Below are 27,490 nucleotides of genomic sequence, written 5' to 3' on the forward strand. Positions count from 1 at the left end.
AGGCTCGATCGTAGGACCCTGAGATCATGGCCTGAGCCGAAGTTAGATGCTTAATTGACTGAGCCACCCAGGTATCCCTAGTAGCCACATTTTTAAAAAGAAAAACAGTAAAATTAACGAGAATAGATTTTAACTAACCCACTGTATCCAAAATAATTGCATTTTAACATATCTAAATCTGGTGTGCACTTTACACTTACAGCTCAATACTGGCCAGTTGCATTTCAAGTGCTCAAAAGCCATGTGTGGCCAGTGGCTACTTTACAGAACAGGAAAAGTACAGATGAAAGATGAGTTCAGGAGCAAAAAAAGCTTTGCAATAATACAGAAGTAATGACTGGAGGGGTTTGCATTTTAGATATTCAATAAAAATTGGGATGTGTGCCATGGTGAAAGCTCTAAGGAATAAACAAAACTTGCATAACCACAGAAGAGGCTCATGGTGGAGCTTGAGATAGTGGTGGGTTAACCTGAGTCAGAAGAGAACCAGCCTTCTGCTGGTTAGGCCATGTCTGGGATGGCAATGGCAAAACAATAGTATTTTAGCCCAAAGCTCTCGATTTTACAGGACAGCCAATGCCCAGAAAGAACAAACTAATTTTCCTAATAGCCTACATGCAATTGTGCAGGGAGCCTTCTCACCCTGACTTTTTATTCCAGAGCTGTTCTAAGCATCTTGAATAGTCTTTAAAAACAGAAATAACTTACGTCTAACATACAAGGGACATATAAGAAATATCAAGAGGGCTAACTTTAGGGCAGCATTTCACTACCACACAAAGGCTCAACTCTTAAGGAAGCTGACACCAATCTTACCAAGCTGTTTCTTACCTTGTGAAAGAAGGCAGCACCTGTCAGCACCATGGACAGCTCACAGGAGTAGTTGGAGTTGTAGAGCCAGGACTGATGAGGGATGTCCCACGCATGGTAACGGCCAGGGAAACCCACAATGCGGTCCCGTGCTTCTCTCCACACCCTCAGAAAACACAAGTATATGCAAACACCTGAGTACAAAGCTCTAAGATTATCAGTAACAGTTAAAATTATTGCTCTTGGGCTACTCTTTTTTCCTCTTAAAAATTTTTAAAAAACAAAATCACAGGCTAAACAGGATAAGAACAAGCAAACAGTGTCACACGTAGCTTCTTTAATAAGCACCTGCTTATTGCTCTTCTAACTTCTGGCAGCCAGCACTTCTCCAGCCTTTACAGAAAGAACAAGCTGGAATAACATGGGAAGGAGATAACTAAAGTTAAGAGTCTCCAAAATGGGGTATGTACACCATCAAAAGAAGTGATCTATAGGACCATACAAATGAAAGATTCATAAATGCAAGATATATAAATTGAGGGGTGCCTGGGTGGCTCAGTCTGTTAAGCATCTGCCTTCGGCTCAGGTCATAATCTCAGGGTCCTGGGATCAAGCCCCGCATAGGGATCCCTGCTCAAAGGGGAGCCTGCTTGTCCCCCCTCCCGCCCCTCCTCCAGCTCATGCATGCGCGCACTCTCTCTCTTTCTCGGTCTCAAATAAATCTTTAAAAAATGACAAATTGAAAATTCAGTATATTTCCGGGATAAACTTTTATATCATCCCCAAATTTAGAGATAAGGTAGAACAAATGAAATCAGTTCCCCAATTTCACAGGGTAAAATCAGAAAGCTGAAAGCACGTATGCACTACAGAACCCTAGAGCCCTTCAGAAGTGCTTCAGGGGTCTTATAAACAATGAACCACTATATCCCCACTCCGCCCCACCCCCAAACAAGTATTTAAACTGCTTGAGAAACTCATCTCTTACATGGAACTCTCATCACTTACCTGGAATTTCAATTCCTAAAAGACAAAAGATCTCACTCCAAAAGAGTTCCTCTCCTATTAAGGTTGAAAGCAATTAATCTAGTCCGATAGATGAGAAACCACAACTTCCATCATAATGTAACAGTCTTCTAGATGGGCCTTCTGCCGTCTCCTACCCAAGTCCTACCTCAGTCCTAATTTATTTCCTAAAAATGACTCCAAATTACTAACCTAAAAAGCTATAAGATCTTTTCATTAAATATTTGAATGTAAGAGTAGCTAATAAATACCACTGGGATATCCAAATGTTATTATCAATATTCCTGAAAATACTGATCTCTTCCAATGCCTATTGCTCCTACTAGTCCAGCAGAATAGGAAACTGAATACTTCAATCAACTGATTTGGTTGATTTAAATAAATATAGGATAATAAATTCTTGATAAGCAGAATCTCACTGGCTACATACATGATATCAAATGATAACATATCTAATTTGTTAAGGGATGTCAACCATGATACAGTCAACTGTTATTTATTAAATAATAAGGAAAAAAAAAACAATATGGAAGCAATGGTAGAAGTGGTAGAATGAACTCAAATAAAGGCTTAACTAAATTCCTGGAACAACTCATCAGTAGTTTTAGACAGTTTGGTCTCAGTGGATATTTGAAAGTTAGGCATTTTAAAAGATTGAGTATAGGGACACCTGAGTGGCTCAATGGTTAAGCGTCCGACTCTTGATTTTGGCTCAGGTCATGATCTCAGGGTAATGAGATCTAGCTGAATCCAGCTCCACACGGGAGTCTGCTTCTCTTCTTTTCCCTCTGACCCTCCCCCACCCATGTGCCTGGGCTCTAAAATAAATAAATCTTTTAAAAAATAACTAAAATATCAAATATAACTAATGCTACCAATTTACATAAAAATGTTGCACATAATCAGTTCATTAACATGATACTCGAACTTGCACTGCACTAAATATTTTTAACATATGTGCCAAATTGTAGGTCAGGCTTTGGTATACTTTACCTTTAATGAATTGTTCTTTAAATGTATTAATATTCTAATTACCAACACACTATATATATATTTTTAAAAATTTATTTACTCACTTTAGAGAGAGAGTGCAGGGAGGGGCAGAGGGACAGGGAGAGAGGAACTCCAGGAGACTCCTGGCTCAGACCTAACTAGCCTAGGGCTCAATCCCATGACCCTGAGATCATGACCTGAGGGGAAATTAAGAGTCCAATGCTCAATCAACTGTGCCACCCAGGGGCCCCCCAACACACTATATTAGGAAAAAAGTTTCAAAGGTAATTTTATAGCTCAAACTCCAAAATAAAAAATTCGCTAGATAAATGAAACTTCAAAAAACTAAGGAAAATTTTAAAAATACTGAAATCAAGATAGAATTCCACTGAAGAATTTGAATCATGAGTAATATTCTATTTATATTTCAAACTTAAATACTATCATCTTGGAAATAAGTGGATCAATTCAACCTTTTTGTGGTATGAATTTTGGCACATCATTCACCACACATCACTTCCGTATTAATATATTCAGTTCAATATAACAAAAAACTGTTAACAGTTCAAATACTACATATTTTAAATAAAGACATATTTTTAAGCAATTACGCAAGATCAAAACAATTTTTAATGATTACCTGAATGAAGCTAAAGACATTACTATTAATTTTTTTTAAGATTTTATTTATTTAGTTGAGAGAGAGAGCAGGAGCAGGGTGAGGGGCAGAGGGAGAAGCAGACTTCCCACTGAGGAGGGAGCCCAATGTGGGGCTTGATCCCGGGACTCCAAGATCATGACCTGAGCTGAAGGCAGACACTTAACCAACTGAGCCACCCAGGCACCCCTTACTGTTATTTTTTTTTTTTAAGATTTATTTATTTGAGAGAGAGAGAGAGCAGGGGGTGGGAGAGGGAGGGGGGAGGAAGAGAGGGAGAGGGACACACAGACTCCCAGCTGAGCACAGAGCCTGATGCAGGGCTCTATCCCACCACCCTGAGATCATGACCTGAGACAAAATCAAGAGTTGGATGTTTAACTGACTGACCACCTACATGCCCCATTACTTTTAATTTTTAATTGAAAGCTGATTTTATGATCTTCAAAACTTAGGCAAAATAGTTTTGAATAAAGATCAGTAAATATTCAGATATTACAGTACATTTACATTAAATTAAATGTAATAATGTACATAAATGTAAAGTACTACATTTAATGTACATTTAGTATATTAAAGTCCATATTAAACTAATACAGACTTTATCATACGAAGAGACATTCTTAATCTTACTGGTTATACTTCCATGTTTTTCATTCTGGTTCATTAAGAACCAAATAATTTGAAATGCAGTAAGAAAATTAAATGTAAAATCAATAATCCAAAAATGTGTAAAAAAATGTAAGGTGAGATTTTGCTTCCTACCTAAGAAACAAGAGTTTCTTTTCCAAATCCCATGTTTCTTACATTATGATAGTATATAAGCCTTTTCCTCCCCCTCCAAAACAAAATATTGAGGAACCTATACCAAACCATGGTAAAGGAAAAGGTTTTGGTTAGTTCCCTTTGGAAAAAAAAACCCATAAACCAGAGCCATGAAATACAGAGAAAAAGATCAATGTCCTGTTGTAGAATTCAAAGATTCCGCTCCAAGACAAGAGATACGTGGATCCAGGAAGAGAAACCTACCTTACAGTTCATATCCCATACCTTCTCTTAAGGTTGTGCGTCTTTTCTTTCTTTTTCCCAATAAAGTTTATTGAGATACAAATCACGTACCATAAAATTCACTCATGTAAAAGTGTTTGACTCATTCACTGGGTTTTAGTATATTCACAAAGCTGTGCAACCATCACCACTATCTAACTTCAGAATATTTTCATCACTCCAAAAGGAAAACCCATACCCATTAGCAGTCGCTCCCCATCTCCCTCTGTCCCCAGCCATGGCAACCACTCATCTACTATCTGACTCTTATCAATTTGCCTACTGTGGACATTTCATATGAACAAAATCAAATAGTATGTGGCCTTTGGTGCCTGGCTTCTATCACTTCGCCTGTTTTCAAGATTCACCCATATGGTACCTCATATCAGTACTTTACGCCTTTTTATTGCTAAATAGTATTCTGTTGTATGGATATATCACTTTTTTTTTAATCCATTCATTAGCTGATGGATGTTTAGATTGTATACACTTTATTTTTTTAACAACTGATTTTTGTATGTGTGGCAAAATACTGTAACATAAATTTATCATTTTAATCATGTTTACACGCACCGTTCAATGGCATTAAATACATTCACACTGTAAAACCATCACCTCCATCCACCTCCAGAAGTTTTTCATCTTCCCAACCTGAAACTCTGTGCCTATTAAACACTTAACTCCCCATTCCTGCCTTCCTCTAGCCCCTGGCAACCACCATTCGACTATCTGTCACTGGGGGTCTGACATATAAGTAGAATCATATGATATTTATCCTTCTGTGTTGCCTATACATGTTGACTATTATAAATAATGCTGCTATGAACATTCACGTACTGCTTTTGTATGGGCATACATTTTCAATTCTCTTGGGTTCCCTTTGTTTTACCTGTCCATTAAGAACCTATCTGCCTCTTTCTTTGCTACGTAAGTTGAAGTTAGCCAAACCCCTATTATCTCTTGCCTGAGGAGGTAGTTCTTGTTATACCTGCCTTTTCCTTTTGAAACTAGAACTGTTCCACTCCCAATTGGGTGAAATAAGCAAATTGGAGAGATGAGAAAAAGCTTTTAGATCAAAGGATGCCCAAACAAATGAGAAGAGTCAGGGTGATGAAACGTTAGGTAGTAGAGCCAGAAATAATTCTCCAGTTCCATACGAGAGGCTAAACCACAAATTTCCAATGACTGTTAAGAAATTCTTACAATGCAATAATAAAAAGACAAATAATCCAAATAACAATGGGCAAAGTATCTGAAAAGACATTTCTTCAAAGAAGATACACAAATGGCTACTAGGCACATGAAAAGATACTCAACTTCATTAGTCATTAGGGAAATGCAAATCAAAACGATACTGAACTACCACTTCACACACAGTAGGATGGCTATAAATAAACAAAAACTAGCAAGTACTGTCGAGGACGTGCAGAAATCAGAACACTTGTATACTGCTGATGCAATATTGAATGATGCAGCCTCTGTGGAAAACTATATAGCAGTTCCACTCAGACATATCTATCCAAGAGAAAGGAAATACAAATGCATACAAACACTTTACATGAATTTTCACAGCAGCCTCATTCAATAACCAAGAAGTAGAAATGACCCAAATGTCCATCAACCAATAAATGGACCAATACAATGTGTATATCTATACAGAAGGAAGTGCTGACACATGCTAGGAGATGGATGAACCTTTTATTTTTATTTTTTTTAAAGATTTTATTTATTTATTTGACAGAGAGAGACAGCCAGCAAGAGAGGGAACACAAGCAGGGGGAGTGGGAGAGGAAGAAGCAGGCTCCCAGCAGAGGAGCCTGATGTGGGGTTCGATCCCAGAACGCCGGGATCACGCCCTGAGCCAAAGGCAGACGCTTAACGACTGAGCCACCCAGGCGCCCCTGGATGAACCTTTTAAACACGAGGTTAAGTGAAAGGAGCCAGTTACAAAACAGCATGTATGATATGGTACCATTTATAGTCAATGTCCACAAAAAGCAAATTTATAGAGGAACAGGTAGATTAATGGTTGCCTAGGGCTTAGAGCAGTTGGAGGGAAATGGGACGTGACCATTTACGGGTACACAGGATTTCTTTTGGTGGTAATGAAGCTTTCTAAAATGATCATGGTGAAAGTTGCATAGCTCTGTAAATATACTAAAAACCATTGAATGATACACTTAAATGAGTGAATTGTATGACATACGATTTGTATTTAATAAATGTTATCCAAAACTGAATCGTGAGAAAATGATCACAAACCTGGATGTCACAATAAATGTCAAATCGCTTTAAAAGTCTCTAACGCCTACCCTCAATTTCTGTATTTACCTCACTATGGACAGGTAATAAACTGCCCATGGCCTGCATACCAGTCCATGATACACTTTAAATAGCCCTGATCTACTCCATTCTCTTACCTGTAATATTCCCTCAACTGGGATATATAAGCCCTATTAAGAACTACTAAGAGTCAAGAAAACAATATAGTTAGTTTAGTGGTTGACTGCAAGTTCTGGAGTCAGACAAACCTGCACTTGAATTCCAGCTCTGCCACTTACTTTCTAGCGTCATGGTTTGGTTCTCCTGGATCTCAATTTATTCCTATGTAAAATGGAGATGATTACAACTTACATCATTAAGTTTTAGGAGTATTAATGAGATAAATCACACAAAGTGCTCAGCCAGTCTCTGGCACACAGTATGGGTTCAACAAATGTAATGCATTGTCATCATCAGAACTACCTCCTTCATCTCCTCCCCCTATTTTTCCTTTTGGATCTTTGCATCTAACCCCATCTTTCCTAAGTCTTTCAAGCCCCAGGATTCTGGCACCCTTCCACTGCCCTAACACATAGCAACATATTGCTTCTGCATAACTAGGAGCTATTCCCCATTCCTATAAACACAAAAACCTCACGTTTCCTTCAGGAAACTACCCCTTGCCTCTACTCAGTCCATGTGGTTTGTGGCTGGAAGATGATGTACTTGCAGCTCCAGGGCCAGGCAGATAACCCTGGTCTAGCCAATCACAGAATCCATCTCCCTGGCCTCAGAGGAAGAGCCTATGCGAAATCAAAGGCAACAAAGAAGAAAGCAAAACGTCGAGATGAAGAGAAATGGAGTTCTCCAACATCACCAGCTATGTCCTATGTCAGCCCTTACTACCTCTGAGGATTTCTGTCACTGTCAGCCAAGACAGTCATTTTGCTGCCTAATCCAAGTTTGAGCTGGTTTTGTCACTTGCAAACAAAAGTGTTTCTTGATTGAAAATCAGCTGCTCACCGAAATCCAAACATGATTTCATCATGGCGGAGGTGAGCATCATCATCAATAGACAGGATGGCCTCTGTCTCAATTTCATTCCAGGGCAAGAATCGATTGTTCAAACTGTTCTTCTCAGTACGGACCACCTGTAAGGAGGAAGTAAAAACACTAATGACCAATGCTGCATCATAGAATGCAAAACCCAAACTGCCTTTAGGTCAAAGGAGACTGTAGCTAAATTTACTAAATTGTCTGGTTGCCTATGGCTTGTAAAACCGAGCATATGCATTTCAGGAATAGAAACTGCCTTATAATTCAGCAAATGCATAAGGATTTCACATTTTAAGCTTTATTCATTTGCTAACTAATTTTCTTGTGTAACAAGGTAAAGCTGAGGATTATTTTACATAAGCGATAAACACAGTCTCGGGAAATCAAAAATAACTTTCCCAAGAGAACACAAGGTGGCGGAGTAGAACTGAGATCATAATTCCCAGCTCTGAAATCCACAGGCTTGCTCATATTTTAAAACCCAGCTCAGAAATCCTGAGTCTGTGTCATTTCTGATGCCTAATTTTAAGGCCTTTTATCTGGTATTTAAGAAAAAAAAAAAAAAGGAGAGCCCACCCAGTAGAGGTTAATTACCTCACCTTTGCAATTCCCACCTGTAGCCACTGACTACACATACAAAAACATTTTCTTTCAAGGGGTACCTAACTCAAAAAAATTAACAGCTGTATCCACAGCAAATCCCTATTCAAAGAATCTCTATCCAAAGTGACGCATACATGCAAAGCAGTATTTTCTTCACAAAACAAAGATTAGTGCCCAAATAGAACTAACTACATTATAAAAAAAATTTTTTTTACTTAGACATTACCTTAGATAAGCATAGTTTACTACAACGTAGGTAGTAGCTTTGTTAATCACCCTGCCCAACACTCAAATGAGGATGACCATACTCAGTACTTTAAGAGCTCATTTTATTTTTATGGTATCTGTATCTAATTAACCCAACTGATGAGGAACTATCATTTTAGTCTCAAAAAACCAGAAACAAAGAGAACTTCCTGAGGAATCACCTTTTTAGAAAGACTGGAAGAGTCACCTTACTTTCAACAGAAACGTTTACTTGTACTGAGAATAAGCTCTACCTAGCTTGATGAATGGAATTACATGTGGGGTCTAAAAGTTTATGGTTTCAAAGGTGCTCCTATGACCTCACAAATATGGTCTCTTCAGCTTAAAATACTTTTTCTCTTATTCTTCTACCAAAATTATTCTCTCCCTAGAGACCCAGCTCTCAGGCCTCCTATCACTTTCTTCCTCTTCAAAATTAATCACTTCTATGTTATTAGAGCAGAGTCCGCATACTTCAGTTAAATCATTCTAAGACACTTAGAATCCAATTAGCTCAGAGTCAAAGGGCCTTGGAGATCACATGGTCCAACTTTCACCTTGTACACAGATGACAAGTGGCAGAGCTAGACACTAGCTTGTGCCTTCTAACTCCAAAGCAGTCTTTTTCTGCTAAACTTAAACATTAAATTCAGAACTCTCATCAAACCAAAGCCCTATGGAAAATGCATTATTAATTGTGTACCATCAAGAATGAAAAATGCTGCCAAATAAGAAAGCATGTGAAATAGTTTATCACTTAGAATGTTTACTTTATTAAAGAGCTTTTTAAGACTTTGCCTCAGCCCCAGAGGAGTTCCTTCCAAGTCAAGACAAGAAAGGATCTATAACAGATTTGCTACTACAGAGAACAGTTGTCAGAGACAAGCTATAGACACAGAAATCCACCCCGCACTGAAGCATGTTTGACCAGTGAAAAAAAAATTCCTGGGCTTAAAGCCTCTCCCAAGCTCAGATTCAGCAGTTACAGAACAAAGCACTGATGTCTGGGTTGGGGAAAAGAGCAAGGAGGGGGGAGATGATCAAGTACTCACCACAGACGTTGCTGGGCTCCATCCCCAAGGAGCAGGAAAGTGGCCAGGAAGTGGCAGAAGCCAAATGCCAACCTCAGCAACCATAAAATGCCATCTATCTTAAGATGCACCCAATTTCAGAGATGTTAAAATGTTAATAATGTCCACCTTACAATCAATGGACTGTGGCATCTATCTGCTCTGCCATACCCAACAAACTACCCTTGGTCCTTCCTTTTACTTTCCTAACGCGCCTGGCATTCACTTAATACAGAGCTGCAATTCTGCCAGTTCAGGTGAACAAAGCTCCCCCCTCAACTCTAGCAATGAATACACGTAGCTTAAAATGAAAAGAAATAATTTAAAATCCAGTTCTTGAATATTCAATTGTAGATTATCAGTTTTGCAGGTTAGACACGAGGAGGATCATCTACAGCAAAATTAGTAATCCAGGAATGTAGCACAGAGCTTTAGTACTCAAAAGTGTGAGCCACAGATCAGCAACAGGGGCCTCCCTGTCCTCCCTAGGACTCTCTTAGAAATGTAGGCCTACCCCAAACCTACCAAGTAAGAACCTGCAAAATCCCCAGGTGATTCTTATTTTGAGAGGGTTGGTAGAGGAAAAAGCAAGGCTTTGGAGTCAATCAGAAAAGCCTGAGCTCAAATTCCAACTCCACCACTTCCTTGTTGTGTGAAGGTAAGGAAGTGCCCTCTCTGCTAAATGAATACAGCACCATGATGTGTGCAGAAATGGAACTTGTTCATCAGCCAAACTTGACGATCTTATAAACAACCTAACTCACCCTAAAAACAAGCAACAACAAAAACTAAAATAGTCATGATCTGATGCTTAGAGCATACCCAAAATTTTTATCCAATTTACAAAGTAAATCAAATCAAGAAGACCTGCTTGTTCTTTGGAAGACTTACAACTGAAGATCTAATACCAAATGTGTTTTGCCTAGATTTCATATCCATTTTTTTTTAGCAAGTTTATTAAAGTCCATTAAGAGGCAAATCCATTAAGAACAACTACTATGGGGGCACCTGGGTGGCTCAGTCAGTTGAGTATCTGCCCTCGGCTCAGGTCATGATCCCAGGGTCCTGGGATCGAGCCCCACGGTGGGCTCCCTAATCAGCGGGGAGTCTGCTTCTCCCTCTCCCTCTCCCCCCCACCCCGTGCGTGCTTTCTCTCTCTCAAATAAATAAATAAAATCTTAAAAAAAACAACAACTATGGATTCCAGAAATACAGTACACATACTACCTCTGCTCATCCTGGCACAACCCCTCTGGGCTGAATGGCAGCAAAATTTTCAGGATTAGGAAACTGATGCAATAGCCATCAGAATAAAAGAAAAAATTTGAGGATTCACAGAAACACAACATCATGAATTGCAGCAGCTTATTTCTGGTTAGCTCACAAACAACATTACCTTTTTGGCACCAAAATCATAAGGACAAAAAAACTTAAATATTTGTAATGCAGACCTGCAGATCAGCATTGGCCTCTAAGAGTTTGAGACATGGCAGATCAAACATGAAAAAAATGAGTCGTGTTTAGGAAATATTCTCATTTTTGTTGACATTGTTTTTGTTTTTCATATGAAAAAACTCCTTCTTCCTCAACATTGGCTATTTTTTCATGCCGTATGATTATATCTTAGTAACCTGTGAACATGAAGACTGACCTTCATGTTACTGAATTACTGGTTACGACGCTGACCAGAATGTATAGGCTACTGTGCCTGGCATCCAGCAGATGTTCAACAAACATTTTATAAATGAATGAATGAACAAATGATTGGAAATAAGCCTTAGTTTAGCCCTGTCCATTCTATTTTTAAAATAAAGACTTGATAAATTTATGTATCAAAACTATAACATTCTATATATTGAAACCTCCTAGTATTTAATCTAGTTTTCTACAGCAACACAATTCATCAACCTATAACTATCAAGTCAAGAGCAATGCCCAGTAACATTCATTTTTCCTGTTTCACATATAATGCTTCCTGGGGATGCTTCACTAGTTCTCCTGTTTACCATCATTCATAAAAGCCTTAACTTTCTCTCACTGCATCTCTCTTTGTCTTACAATGTGACAGTTCAGCAATCATGGCCTGGAACCCTAACATATGCAAATGTATGCAAGTGTATGCAAGATCAAAAAATAATTAGTAACCTCAGGTAACATTCAAGTTGGTTCTTGAGGAATTCTGGAATTTATGAATGATAAAGAGCTACTATTCTAATAGGATCCTTTCTCCTAGTATGCTAACAAGGCATTTGGCTTCTAAATCCAGACCAAATCAGCAAACCCATATTAACTAGGAAAGTATCAATTTACATCGTAAATATTTAATTAGTTATCATGATAAATTTGATGCCCAATAGTTAGCAAATATCTCTTAATATGTAAGGGATGGAAATGTAAGTAGTTATTACTATTAACAAGGAACAATAGACTATGTCAACAATTAGTAAGCGATAATTGTTTAAATGTAGCAGGATGAATTTGGATTCAAATAGAAGAAATACCTAAATATGGAATCTTTTATAAAAGCAGCTCATGACTAGCCACACGCAGATCTTTGAAGTTGCTAGGCAAGAAAAATGGGGCATGAAAAGATTAAGTGAATTAACCCAAGTTAGAAAGCAGACCAAGAACAGAGAGCACAAATAGGTAAAACACACCTGAGAAGTAATAAAATTAATAAATGCTCCTGGGTGGCTCAGTTGGTTAAGTGGTTGGCTCTTGACTTCGACGCAGGTGATAATCTCAGGGTCGTGAGATGGAGTCCCACATCAGGCTCCATGTTGAGCAGGGAGTCTGCTTGAGATTCCCTCCCTCCCTCTCCCCATGCCCCACCCTGGCTCACACATACATGTGCACATGCACTCACTCCCTCTCAAATAAATACATCTTTAAAAAAAATAGAAAAAAAAATGTAGGTGGAAAATACAAAGCATCACACAAACACATAATGCCACCTACTAAATTCAGCAATTTAAATACACATATAATGTTATCCTTTCTCTTCCCTCTCTCTTTTTCTTTTTTTTTTCTTTTTAAAGAGAGGGAGAGAGAGAATCCCAAGCAGGCTGCATGCCCAGGACAGAGCCCAATGGTGGGGCTCCATCTCACAACCCTGAGATCATGACCTGAGCCAAAATAAAGAGTTGGGACACTTATAACCAATTGAGCCACCAGGGTGCCCTTTTTTCTCTTCAAGATCAAATTTTGTTCAGCCAAAGCCAGCAGTTTCCAGCCTCAATACATACACACGTATAATGTACTTCTGTAATGAATACATTTCTGAAAATGAAACTTATGTCTAGTCATCATACAGGCAACTAGGTAAACAGCATCTAACTTTTGTCCTCCATCCTCCCCTTTCCTCTAACTTAAAAAAGTAACCCATCATAGAGCTCAGGAATCAAGAAAATGAGGTCCAAAAGGAAGCACGGAGCCAAGTACACCTACTTGTAGAACCCATGTGAAACAGCTGGAGGTGATGGTGATCAACAGAGGAAGGCCCAGGAGCATTAAGATATACTGATGTTTCAAGGAATTCATTCAATAAACACCAAGTGGTGGGGACAAAAAGTTAGGAAATGCACAGCAGGAAGAGAAAAGAATTAAGAAGGTAACACAGTGAACTGGTTTCCTATTTACAGCTTACTTTAAATTTGGGTCTAACGCAGTATTAAAAAATAATATATTTTAGGTTGTAAGTCTGTTTTAACTCATGTAAGAGCAAAAGTTATACATGATCCCTATGAAACTGTAGGTAAAATAGCATAGGTTAGAGGTTCATCATCAAATGAGAGAATGCATATCAAGAGCACAACACAGTGCTGACCTAGCACATAGAAAATGCTCAAAAATTGTTAGCACTTATTATTACATAAGATTAATACAATCTCCTATTTTATTTTGTGAACATTTTACATATATATATAGAAACGGTGCCTTTTCAAGAAATTTAGATTTGGTCAAAAAGAAAAATATGTACTGACCATGGTCAGAAATCCTAAGTTCTAATTTCAGTATTAATTAGCTGAGTGACCTAAAGCAATAAAATTCTCAACCTCAGATTCCTTGCTTTGAATTAATAAAAAGAGTACATATAGACTAAGAGGGGGAAGATTCTACCTAAAGAACTGATTTGTAGCAATTAGGAAACCATTTATGCAACATGACTTTTCAGCAATTCCTTTATGCTATACATTTATAATTCTTGCTATTAATTTCTGATTTCTGGTAGCTCTGTTTTATAGAATTCTCCTTCACAGCCATGCAACCCCTTCTCAAACAGAAAAAAGAGAGCCATAGCTATAATTACCACATTATTAAATAAAATGTAAAGAAAAAAAAAACCCAGATACACCAATACCTAATGAAATTTACCAGACTTTGTACAGTCTTGGACCTAGAAAAGCTGGACAAGATTTCTCGTATTAGTTGTGCTTCAAAATCACAATTTTAGGAAATCATCTGATATATTCGAGTAATATTTTTTAAAGGGGAGTGGGCACAGATGAAAATAGTGTATCAACTTTCTAAGGAATAGCCTTTAGAATTATCTCTACTGTCGCCTGAGGTCTAGCCAGAAGTAAAGCCTTTAACAGCCTGACTGGCAGAGACCCAAGTCTGAATATTAATGACATTGAATTCTCATCTAGTCTTCCCTCTTCTTCCCTTAGTTGACTACTGGTATGATGACTGACATGACAATAACCACCCTGGCATGACATCAGGTTCCCAAAATAGAATTCTCTTTTTTTCAATTCTATTATCAAGGGCTGGGAAGGAGAAGTAAGTACAGAAAAAATACAGTCATATCTCTATATATAATTTTCATTAGGAAAAATGGGCGCATTCTGGCCTTACCACTTCCACAGAGACCTTGGAGTCTACAAGGGAGGTGTGATATGCTTAAGTCACCCTCCCCACTACTACTGCCCTGGTCCAAGTTGTCAACACACCTCACCTAGGCTACTGCAATAATAAATAGCCTTTGAGCTGTACATTCTGCTCTTTTCTCCATAGTCTGACACATATCATATTACTCCTCACTCAAAACCCTCTAATGGCATCCTAACATACCTAGAATAAAATCTCCAATCCTTACCATGGCCGACATGGTTCTACACGTGCTGACTTCTGCTTTCTCCAACCTGCTTTCAAATGCTCTCCTCGATCACTCCACCCCAGATACATGGGGCATTCTTGCCACATCTCGAACTTGACAAGCTTCTTGCATTGGCCATTCTCTATATATTCCTCCAGAATTTACATGGCCCATTCCCTGACTTCACTCAGGCTTCTGCTCACGTGTCACCTCTTCAAAGAAGCCTTCCCAGGCATCCTGGGTAAATTAACTGTACCCTTCATGGAGAAGATAATTAAAAATTAAGAATTGAGGAACTGGCTGCCCACAAGACTGTCTGAGAAATGAGTAAATATGCAGTGTGAAGATGAGTGGTGTTTTGAGTGAGCAAGACCACACTGTTAATTATTGAAACATGTCCTCCTTCACAACAACCCAAGTTTTCAAACTCAAAAAGGACAGATTTTGATGTTCTTAATTCCACAGAATGCTCCAAACAAGGCCACCCTATTTATTACTATTTTCCAGAATACAAAGCAGAGTGAGGAAGACGTGTTAACTGGTCAGAATGAAGCAATAACTCAAACCAAAATTTGGCGTTACTTGGAGATTACCTTCTGCTTTCAGGATGGATGCTCCTACCAGACCCAAACCTCCTGCAGATGGTAACTATACACTCTGGACAAAAATACCAAGAAAGCAATTACTTGAAGGCACTGGACAGTGAGCAGAAGGTGGTAAATTCCAGAGAGGAGCTGAAATTTAGGAAGGAATTACCAACATGAGTAGAATCACCGTTGCTTTTATCCTGACAGAAGGCCAGAGTCAGCAGACAGCTAAATTCACATACAGCATCCAAGTCTTTCTGGCCTAAAGAACAAGAGGGAAGAGAGTGGGCCAAAAACAGCCCTGGGAAAGAAAGGAGATTCCAGGAAAGAGAGAGCCAGATAGAGGGAGCTCAAGTTCTATGTATAAACTACCCAGTTGCTGGCCCACCTCTAAACCATGTGTGCATGCTTGGTGCTGTCTGCAAGCAGACCAACAAAAGATAAAAGGATCGAACTAAGATTTGAGTTGCTGCTCAAGAGACAGAACTTGCAGTCTGAGTCCAACCAAATAAATTGCTTGCGAAAACTAAAATATTGATACTTTTCAGAGAAATAAAACAAAATCCAGTCTTCACAATATAACATTCATACTGTACAAAACTATGTGATGTACCAAGAACTAGAAAAACATGACCCTCAAGAAGGAAGAAAATCAATTAAAACAAATCCACCAAGTGACCTATATGTTGGAATCGGCAAAGATGTGAAAGTAGCTATTATAACTATGTTCAATAAAGTATACTCAGAATGGAAAAAAAGAGAGGAAATCTCAGCAGAGAAACAGAAACTATTATTTTAAAAACATGGATATTCTGGAACTGGAAAATACAATATTTGCAATTTAAAATTGATTGGATGAGCTTAACTGTAGAGATGACACAAAAGTCTGTGAACTCGATGATAAATCAAGAGAAATGATCAAAATTGCAGAATAGAAAAAAAAGGTTTAAGAAAATGAACAGACACTGAGAACTGTGGGACAAAAGCAAAATGTCTAATATACATATAACGGAGTCCCCAAAGGAGAGGAGAGAAAGAATGGAACAGAAAAAAATATCTGAATAAATAATGAAGTAAAAATTTCCCAATATATGATGGAAAAAAAATTGACAGATTTAAGAAGCTTAGTGAATCCCAGTCAGAACACAAATCAAAGAAAACCATGCCAAGGCATATCATACTCAAACTGCTGAAAACCAAATATAAAGTCTTGAAAGCAGCCAGAGAAAAAGAACATATTCCGTACAGGGAAACAAAAATTTGAAAACCACTGACATACCATCAGAAAGAAGGGAGACCTGGAAACAGTGGAACATCTTTAAGATGCAATGAAAGTGGTGGTAACCCAACCCAGTAAGGAGTTTTGGGAGGGACTAGCTTTCAAATCCCTTGGCATTATACTTCTCTCCACTTGACTTCCATTAGATGGTCTTTGTTGTTACGCTCCCAGAACTAAGGAACCTGATTCAACTGTTTACAAAACAGGCAAGAGACACAGCAGTCACCCACCATCACCACGTCTGTTCAGCAGCCCCACACCATTCTGACGAGACAGCTACTTCAACTAATGGCACTTCCGCCATCTCTCTGGATGGAGTCCAGTCACCTTGCCCAGGCCCTATCCCATTTGAACTGATGAGAATTAAAGCATTCGGAAGAAGAGTATCCAAGGGTGGTGGCAGATATCTTTACTGACATATCCAATGTAGTTTCCCCTTTGTCATCTAAATAATAGACAAGAATGAGGAATTTTAATAAAGAAATACCACAGGCGCCCCTAAGACAATCCCTCCCTACTAAAAACCTAGGGCTCAATAGATTTCATAGCTCACAAATATTTAGCATTTATCCTAATGCTTAGATGAGAACCCGAGCACAAGAGAAGCACAAATTTCCCATCATTTTCTGAAATGGTATGTGGATTCCTGGGTTGATTCAAATATGCTAATTTCAAATCATTTTCCCTGAAGGATTGGAATCTGAGAGACTGCCTGGGAATCACCCTACTGCTAATTTTATAAAGACCTGTTAATTATAACATAACGGATAGGGTACGTCTGCATCCCAGGTAGGAAAATTAGTCCACGATGTCTCGTAATAGTGCCATTTCTCCAGAGGGGAGAGAGCTGCCGGTCCCTCCTAGTCTCGATACCTGGTAATGTTGGCTCTATCCCCAAGAGGTCAGCAACTGAACCACTGCCCACAAAAATCTGCCTCTCTTAAATAGAAAGCACAGTCAAAATATTTAGAGAATACAGTGAATTCTCCAACTTGAAACTGTTTCCTCTTTTTCAGAAGAACTAGAAATAACTGGTATCGCTAATATGAACAAGCTATTCAGAATGGCCTCCCATTTGGAAAGTTTCTGGCATTTTCCAACTAGGCATTGTATTATTGCAATGAGCTGCCCAGTAATCAAAGAGGACTACTTATTTCCCACCAGAGTTAAAAGAAAGGATTAGTTCTGGTAAGTTCTCTAACAAATTTCAGTCATTGTTAAAGAGGCATCGGCTTCTCTATAGCCTTATCAAGACTCAGGATCCTTATCAAAGAAAACTCAGGAAAAATGGAAAACAAAGGCTGCTTTATTATTCTATTTGAGCAGCATCCACCTTTCACAGAACAAATTTTTTTTTTTAATTTCAATGATATTTAAAAAGTTGTAACGGGGAAAGAAAAAAGTGAAATTTATTTGGAAAGAAATCTATGAAGAAACCTTCTCATTCACAACATTTTTCTTACCATACAAGATAAATTCTGGGATCAAAAGTTTTTAGAACCCTACAATTCAATTCAAATTATAAATTCAATTAAAATAAATTATAAATTCAATTAAAATTAAAAAAAGAAAAGACTAGCAGTGGTAGAGAGAAAATTTAAAACAAAGATCTGTACAGGAGAAGGTAGTAACAGCTACGACACAAAGGGAAATTATGCAGAGGACAGAAGAGGCCTTTATCAGTGAAGCGAGTTAAAGTTGTCCATAACATAGGCAGCATATCCATACTGTGTTCCAGCTTCTTGGACATGAGGGGATAAGTAGGAATCAAATAATTATTGGGTACCTTTCTAGATTCCTTACTTGTATTATTTTATTTTCCTCTCTAATACTTAAGTCAAAGAAGTTAATTAACTCATCAAAGATCACAAAATTGACTACTTAATCCTAGGTCTCTATTACTCCAAAACTCATACTGTCCTGTCTTATTACTCCAAAACTCATACCATGTGGCTGCTCAGAAAATATTTCACATGAATCAGTTTCTTGCGGATATAATTTTAAAAAACCAGTCTAGAGCAAGCATTCCCCTTCTAAACAGATTCTTCCTCAAAACTATACTAATTTTCTTAGGCAAGCTTCTGGCAATGCAGGGCCCTTCGGAACTTCTGCCTGTCTTTGCTACCTTTTTCTGGAAAGTATCCATGACACAGGGTAACTAGTGGCAGTTTGTTTGCTTATGACTTGCTCTAAGGCCTCACATTTAAGATAAATGGGTAATCTACTAGACTGCCAAATTTATGCCAGAAGGTGGGTAAACAAAGCCCTCAGAACTAAAGCCCTATCCTGCATAACTGACTATTATTTTTCCTGGAAAACACAGCATCCAAATCATGACAGATAAGATAAGGTAAAGAATGAGAAAGAACCTGTGAGAGACCATAGAAAAGGTTCAGGATCTCCAACTTCCAAATATTTCAAACCCCAACTCCAATCTTCCAAAAAACCTCTACAATATCCTAATAAAGAAATGGGTCTTCTTGCTAAATCTGGGAGGTGATTAAAACTGCAGCTTCTGGAATCAGACACACTAAAGCTCAGCTCCTCCATGATTTGTCATGATTACGACCTTAGGCAAAAGAGTTAACCTCTCTAAGCCTCTGTTTCCATAGATATAAAGTGAAGAAACTGTAATAATGATGTAAGTTCTATAAACCCTAAATTACACTGCCTGGGTCATATGCACTTCCTAAGTATTAGCTTTGTCATCATCATTCTCATCAACATCTTTGTCATGACATGGAAGACATCAACAGGGTAACTGAAGGACTTTTGTAAACCTTCATGGGGCCAATATCAATTTCAGTTTTGGTGAGTCTTAGGAGATTCGGGAAGTGAGTAGCAGAGATGGAACTGGCAAGGCCTGAAAGGACCAAAAAAGAAGCAAGCAGAAATTCCATGGGGAAAGGAAATCTGTATAGTTAAAAAAAATATATGTATGTCTACAAAGATATACATTATATATATTTGGAAAAGGGATTATGAGTAAAATGCTATCTCATGCAGTAAAACAAACTGCTCATTTTTCTATTACCATGATGGGGACGCCAATGTCGGGCCACAGAAGGTCCTCTGATGGTAGCTTGGGAGAATTCCATACCACCACTACCTTGTTCAGGTAAGGGAGGCCATTCAGTCTCTCTAGAGAGTTCATAAGCACTTCCTCCCGCTCATAGGTCAACATCACCACTGTGAACTGCTCTCGTGGAACATTGCCTCCAAGTGCTGCCTGAAACTCCTTGCCAGAACCCCCAGCTCCACCACCAATAGGCCGAAATCCAGTCCCTGAGCCCAAGAATTTGGCCTCTGAGGGCAACACAGGATCAAAGGGTGTGTGGGGGAACAGATGGAAAGGCCCCGGAGCAGAGTTCCAGCTGCGGTAAAAATCAGTGACAGTCAAAGTAAAGTTGCGGAGGTATTTGGGTGAGGCATAAGGCGGCTCCGTCTCCACTGGCCCCAGGTCCAGGTCCCCATTGTCGGCCATGTTAGGGTCAGTTCCAGCCGCCTTGCCTGACCGATGGGGGATCTCAGCTGCTGCCTCTTCCCGGATGGGAGCAGCTGGGATCTGTATGCGAGTCCTAATCATAGCCAGCACGGTATTAAAAATACTGTCAGCGGTCGAGAAGTAAGTCTCCCAGAGAAAGCGGCCTTGCCGCCGCATAGCCAGCAGATCACTATCTGAGAGGCTTCGTAACAGAAAATGAACCTCGGTAACACGCGGCTTGGGCACGACCAGGGCGGCCTCATTCCACTGCAGCATGTCCTGGTAAGGAAGCTGTACTTGCTCCCCCAGCACAACTGGGACAGCACCGACTTCCAGGGCTTCGAAGAGACGTGTTGCACACCCAGACGAAATAACCAAGTGAGGGTCCCCAGGAGTGATAATTAGTGCAAAGGTGGAAAGCTTCAGTAATTCTAAGCGGTCCTCACGTTCACCACACAGTGCCCACTCAGTAGGCAGACTGAGTTTAGGCTGGTTTTTGCAGGTAAATTCTACCAGGACCTGATCTAGCTTGCTGTCCTGTACAGCCTTTAAGGTAGCAATGATACGATCATCGTAGTCGGCTGGAGGGTCACCTTCCATTTCTTCTTCAAAGGAGCGGGCCTCCTGAAGGCTGGATCTCAGTGATTCAATCTTCTCACCCTGGAAGGTGAAAAGATATTTCCGCTTAACTGGCACCTGTGGTGGGATTTCCATGAAGTTGGGCTCTGACATGGCATGGACTAGTGGCGATACTACCAAGTCAAAGCCAGGTCTGTACTGGGAAGCATAGAAAGTAGACTGAGCCACCATGGCACGGCCTGTACTGACATTATATAGTAAATTCTGTGTATCCGACTTCCGAGACAGGTTGATGATGACATGGTTGTGTCCATCTGTCCGCCAATGTGGTAGAGAATAGAGCTGCTTCTCAAGTTCGGCAGGCCGAAGCACTACTGGCTCCTGTATTTCTCCCACTAATATCACATAAAGGCAGGCAATGTCCGCGTTTTCTGTAACATATACATTGGCTCGTGCTGTAGCCTGAAAAGCTTGCTTGACCAAAGGATCCAGGTAGCTGCCGAAGGCAAACTGGTCACTGTCATACACATAGACTGGAAAACCGGAGGTGAGAGGACAGCGAGAATAATCGAAACAATTGTGCAGCCGGCATCCCCGTATGACTTTTGGGGGAGGAAGACCAGCATCATCCTTCTCCGGAAGCAATCGGATAGGCAGAGAAAGTTTGGGCTGATTTTGAGCCATCAGCTCTTTATAAGAGTGCTCCGTCTGGCTAATGACATTCTTCAGTTGAAGCAGGTCCTGCTTGGCATTCTCAATACTCTTCTTACAGGCTTCAATCTTCAGATTCAGCTTGGCAATTTCACTGTTCAGCTCTTGCCGCTTGGCTTCCAGCTGCAAGAGCTCCTCACTTACAGACTCACGAATCCGGCAAAGGTCCAGCACATGCTTTACCTCGCATAGTTCATTACCAGCCCTTGGGCCAAAAATCCGCTTGCCTGCCTCATCAGCCTCATCCAGAGTAGTGAGATAATAGTGAGCAATTAGGGGGAAGAAAACCAGGATAATGAAGAGTGTAAAACTGAGCCACGTGAGTCGGATCCGGTTGGACCACCGTAACATACAGGTCTGACCTCCATTCCCCACTCCCCCATTCCGCAACATGGTATAGCCCGTCATGAGTTCCTGTGTGGCTTTTGCCCCCTCTAATCACGTTGGGTCACTCGCCATAACCATGAGTTTCTATTAGACAAACTCAATCTCTTTTCACTCACACCTTCCTGCTAAGAGTTAGTGTGCTCCCTGTACAAGGCACGGAATAAAATGGAAATTTCATTTTCCTCAGCTGTAATTGAAATGGTCTCTGACCTTATTCCAGCAGATTTTAAGTTCTGGTTGTTGACCAATGGACATGTCCTTACTCTTTATCAAATGGTAAAAGGTACCACATTGTTGATGAGATGAAAAGGAAAAGGTCCCTGATGACAAAACCCAGGAAAAATAACCTGGAATCAGACAGACTTTTTCAACTGCCATAGCTCTTGTTCCTTGGTTTTGCTGACCAACAAATACGCATATTTACTATTCACAGTCATAAAGTAGCTGGTTAGAACAGAAAGAAATGCCAGCCTCTTATCGATGTCATTGCCAACAATCAGGCCTGCAAAAGAAAGAGAACCATGTCAGTCTTGAAAAGATTATGTCCAACAACCCCACCTTCCCTCAGTTTCTAGAAAATGGTTCTATCTTAAAAGGTAAAGGAACAATTGGAACATTGGGTGTGTGTCTCATAGAACATTCTAAATTCAGTTTAGGTTGCGTTCAGTATGGATATTTTACTTGTGGTTAATAAGATATGGATAAGTGTCCAAAAACAGCTTCAGATTTTATACACACAGACATACATACCCCTTCCTCCTGTTTAACTGGATATAGAGAATTAGAGCTCTATAAAATGAAGATCAACTACATTCGACAGAGTGCAAAGAGGTCTGCAACAATTTTTATTCAACACTAAGGCAGCATCTTTAGATGGAGAGAAACACCATCCTATCCAGCCTTGATAGCCAGGTTTATTCCTAAGAAGAGTCTCCTTTTGAATTACTTTAAAAAAAAAGAGACTCTGAGCAGCTCAATGTTTTATATTCAGAGTTGAAACGAGTTGAAGAGAACTCTTTTGATCTTTACCCAGTAGTAGGTGCATTAATCCAGAGACAAAATGTATTTCCCAGTTTGCTTCTCATTTATCTTCTGCTAGCAGACATCATGTGCTCCTTCTTAAAATATAAATAGTAACTTGGTCTTTTAGAAAGACTACTATACTTAGAAATGAGGGTCATTATTTCTTCTCCCTTGGAGACAGATTTGCTATCAAACCTTATACCTCAGTTTCCTAATCCCCCAAGATGGAGAGAAGTGTACGGAGACAGAAACAATATATTGTGTTGCTATGACAAGAAAGGACAGAGGATGTGAGGGTATTTTCAGCTAATAAATCTTGAAACAACATTCCCACTCCTGTTCACTTACCAAACTTTACTATCAGTGGCTACAAAAGCTTTTTCACTTGTTTTCATCTCAAACTTAACATGTAGAATTGAATTCCTAATATTCTGTGCCAAAGAACATTCCCAATTTCTTTCATTCATTTCCTCCAAAAAGTATTTACCATACTCTTAACATGTCTAAGATATGTTCAGCATAACTGTGGAAGAAGCTAGAATGCAAAATAATCTTTGACCTCATGGAACCTCCTTTAACCCAAGACATAAGATATAAAGGAACAGCAAGGATACTACTACAAGGTAGTATAATGTATGTAGCCCGTCAACAGGTTTCATTTCACAATCTTCTCTCTAGCTTCTACGTTTGGTAGAGATGTAAAATTATTAAAGTTTGGATACAGTCTTCTCCCCTCTAAATAAAAAAAAGTTGCCAGTGTTAATAAAAGGCTTGAGTAAGTAGAACAAGAGATAAGGACAACAGAAAACAAAAACTATTGATCACAAAAGAGCTTAAATTTGGTGGATCAAACCATGGATAATTAACAGCTAAGCAAATATCCCAGAGAATGTAAATCAATATTTCTAAAGCATTATCCTTGTAATTCAAATGTTAAAAATCTCTCTGTTTCCAAAACAATACTCTCTGCACCTTACAATCAAATTATGACAAAGAAGTGGAGGAAATAAAGGAATGCACAATCAAGGAATTCGGGTGATTCATTCCCTCCTTACCGTATGTTTCCAGATCCTTCCTTTTTCTAACTCATGCAGCATTTTACTTCAGTATATAATTTCTTGAAATAGCGAACTCCAGGTCCAGGGCTTGCTCTCCTGACAAAAAATAGAAAAATGACATGCTATTAGAAAAATAATCAATACTGGGGCGCCTGGGTGGCTCAGTCAGTTAAGCATCTGCCTTCAGCTCAGGTCATGATCCCAGGGTCCTGAGGTCGAGCCCTGTGTCGGGCTCCCTGCTCAGCGGAGAGCCTGCTTCTCCCTCTCCCTCTGCCTGCCACCCTGCCTACTTGTGCTCTCTCTGTCAAATAAATAAATAAAATCTTAAGAAAAAGAAAAAGAAAAAGAAAAAGAAAAAGAAAAAGAAAAGAAAAGAAAAGAAAAGAAAAGAAAGAAAGAAAGAAAGAAAGAAAGAAAGAAAGAAAGAAACTCAATACTAAAGGTGCTATTAAAGAATGTATTTACTGAAGGGGGGAGATGCTGGCGGAGTCGGAGAACCCTAGGCTTGCCTCATAGTCCCACGAACACAACTAGGTAACTACCAAATCATCCCAATACCCCAGAAATTGACCTGAAGACTGGCAGAACAAACTCCACAACCAAAGGTAGAAAAGAAACCACACAAAGAAGGTATGAAGTGCAGAGACACGGTCTGGGAGAAAAATGGATCTTGGCCACTGCAGTGGTCAGGGAGCCACAGTGGTGAGAAAGGGTAAGAGACAGACTAGCACCCACATGTGGAAGACAAATTCCCCTAGCAATGGCTTAGAAAGCAAGAGGGGCCAAATTTCATGAGTTTCTGCAAACAGTGGGGCTTAAAGCCTGGTGTTTTAAAAGTCCACAGGCTTGCCTCAGGGAGAGCCTAGCGGGCATGGGATTGTTCTTGGAGAGAAGGCAGGGCAAACAGCCCGTGGACATACAGTGTGGAAACATCAATCGGAAGAGCGCCTGGGGCACACAGTGGGGAGGTTATTTGCTCATCCAAAAGGCAGTGTTTGCAGAGAGACCTCTCCAGGAATGAAGGAACTGGCCTGCACCAAAACCCCTGCCCCCACCACTCAGCATGAGCACAGGGTCACCTGTGGAACCTGTACACCCCTCACTGCCTAACTCGCTTACACCAAGCCCCACCACCCTTGCTGAGCTCCAGTAGACCCACCCTTCCCAATCAGGCTTGCCTCAATCCCAGCACAGTGGGCCCCCAACCCCTAAAGATTGGCACAACCTCCTGCCCATACCGCATCTCCCGACCTGGGAGTTTTGCAGAGCCTCAGTTCGGGCAACAGTGGCAACAGGTCTCATTTCACAAGCAGACCAGAGCAATTTAGTAAAAACTCATCACATTCAGGCCAGGGACCAAACATTGCTCACAACAGGCAGACAGCCTCTGTAGGGGCGCCTGGGTGGCTCAGTCGTTAAGCGTCTGCCTTCAGCTCAGGGCGTGATCCCGGAGTCCTGGGATTGAGCCCCGCATCAGGCTCCCTGCTCCAATGGGAGCCTGCTTCTTCCTCTCCCACTCCCCCTGCTTGTGTTCTCTCTCTCACTGGCTGTCTCTCTCTCTCTGTCAAATAAATAAATAAAATCTTAAAAAAAAAAAAAAAAAAGACAGCCTCTGCAGATGACTGGCCTGAAGGATAAAGTAACCAGAACACAACAGCAGAGCCCAGGCAGCACACAATGGAAACACTACCTGAAGTGCCAGGCCCTAGGGAACAGGGGACACTGCACTGCAGGGCAGTACTAGACCTCTTCTTCATAAGGCCATTATCCTTAAGAACAGGAGACATAACTGATCTTCCTAACACAGAGAAACAGGCACAGAGACAAAAAGAATGAGATGACAGAGGTATGTGTCCTAAAGTAAAGAACAGGACAAGGCCACAGCCAGAAATATAAGTGAAACAGATATAAGTAACATGCCTGATAGAGAATTTAAAGTAATAATCATAAAAATATTCGCTGGACTTGAGGAAAGACTGGAAAGCATCAGTGGGATGATTAACACAGAGATAGGGAATAACATAGCAGAGATAAAGGGCTCAATAAACGAAGTAAGAAACACACTTGATGGAATGAACATCAGGCTGGAAGAAGCAAAGGAACAAATTAATGACATAATAGGCACAATAATGGAAAGTAATCAAGCTGAACAAAAGAGAGAAAAAAGAACTGTGCAAAATGAGAATAGACTTAGGGAACTTAGTGACCCCATCAAACATAATTACATTTGTATCATAGGAATCCCAGAAGAAGAAGAAGAAGAGAGAGAGAAAAGGGGGCAGAAAATTTATTTGAAGAAATAAGAGCTGAAAACTTCCCTAATCTGGAGAACGAAAGATACTCAGATCCAGGAAGTACAGAGAACCCCCAACAAAATCAACAGAATCCACCAAGAGATACTGTAATTAAAATGGCAAAGCGTAATGATAAAGTAAAAAAAATTAAAGCAGCAAGACAAAAGAAGGCAGTTACAAAAGGGAAACACCATAAGGCTATCATCAGATTTTTCAGCAGAAACGATGAAAGCCAGAGAGAGTGGCATGATACATTTTAAGTACTAAATGGGAAAAATCTCCAGCCAAGAATACTCTATCCAGCAGGGCTATCATTCAGAATAGAAGGGGAGATAAAGAGTTTCTCAGACAAAAAATAAAGAAGAACATGACCACTAAACCAGCCCTGCTAAAAATACTAAAGAGGATTCTTTGAGTGGGAAGGAAAGACCAAAAGTGACAGTATGAAAGTAGGAAACATAAAAGCAGTAAAAAAATGAATATTTCTATAAAAATTCAGTTAAGGAACTCACAAGATAAAAGGATGCAAAATACGACACCATATACCTAAAGTGTAGGGAGGAGTAAAGAATGGTTCAAACTTAAATGACCATCAACTTAATATAGACTGACATATGCTGAAGATGTTATATATAAACCTAATGGTAAAGACGCCTGGGTGGCTCAGTTGGTTAAGCGTCTGCCTTCAGCTCAGGTCACGATCCCAGGGTCCTGAGGTTGAGTCCCACATCAGGCTCCCTGCTCAGCGGGGAGCCTGCTTCTCCCTCTGCCTGCCGTTCCCCCTGCTTGTGCTCTGTCTCTCTAACAAATAAAGAAATAAAAATCTTTTAAATAAATAAATAAACTTAATGGTAACCACAAATCAAAAACTACTAATAGATATGCAAAGAATAAAGAGAAAGGAATCCAAATATATCACTAAAGAAAACTAGTGAACCATGAAAGAGAAAGAAAAGAAAGGATCAGAGAAAAACTTCACAACCACAAAACAAGGACTAAAATGGCAATAAATGCATATCTATCAATAATTATTTTTTAAAAAGATTTGTTTTAGAGAGAGAGGGAGAAAGTGCGTGAGTGTGCACAAAGCGTGCAGAGGGAGGGGCAGAGGGAGAATGAGAAAAATCCTCAAGCCAGCTCCGCACTGTGCATGAACCCCAATGTGGGGCTGGATCCCAGGACCCTGAGATCACGACCTGAGCTGAAATCAAGAGTTGGA

The 27,490-nt window shown here is 39.8% G+C and overlaps 1 protein-coding gene across 2 annotated transcripts in view; it reads right to left on the bottom strand.

Moving 5' to 3' along the window:
* Positions 1-24,073, bottom strand: part of EXTL3 (exostosin like glycosyltransferase 3) — a 38,496-nt gene extending 14,423 nt beyond the window's left edge. The window contains exons 1-5 of one of the 2 annotated variants that reach the window (XM_044391171.3): positions 23,975-24,073; positions 19,770-22,398; positions 7,820-7,947; positions 7,096-7,138; positions 940-976 (exon numbers count right to left, since the gene is read on the bottom strand). In XM_044391171.3, coding sequence (XP_044247106.1) covers positions 7,105-7,138; positions 7,820-7,947; positions 19,770-21,917 — 2,310 coding nt within the window. In that variant the 5' untranslated portion in view covers positions 21,918-22,398; positions 23,975-24,073 and the 3' untranslated portion in view covers positions 940-976; positions 7,096-7,104. Of the gene's footprint in view, positions 1-831; positions 977-7,095; positions 7,139-7,819; positions 7,948-19,769; positions 22,399-23,974 lie in introns of those variants that run through there. The other variant, XM_026518919.4, reaches the window with a different exon arrangement.
* Positions 24,074-27,490: the final 3,417 nt, after the last annotated feature.

Source organism: Ursus arctos, unplaced genomic scaffold (assembly GCF_023065955.2).
Source record: "Ursus arctos isolate Adak ecotype North America unplaced genomic scaffold, UrsArc2.0 scaffold_11, whole genome shotgun sequence".
Lineage (NCBI taxonomy): Eukaryota > Metazoa > Chordata > Mammalia > Carnivora > Ursidae > Ursus > Ursus arctos.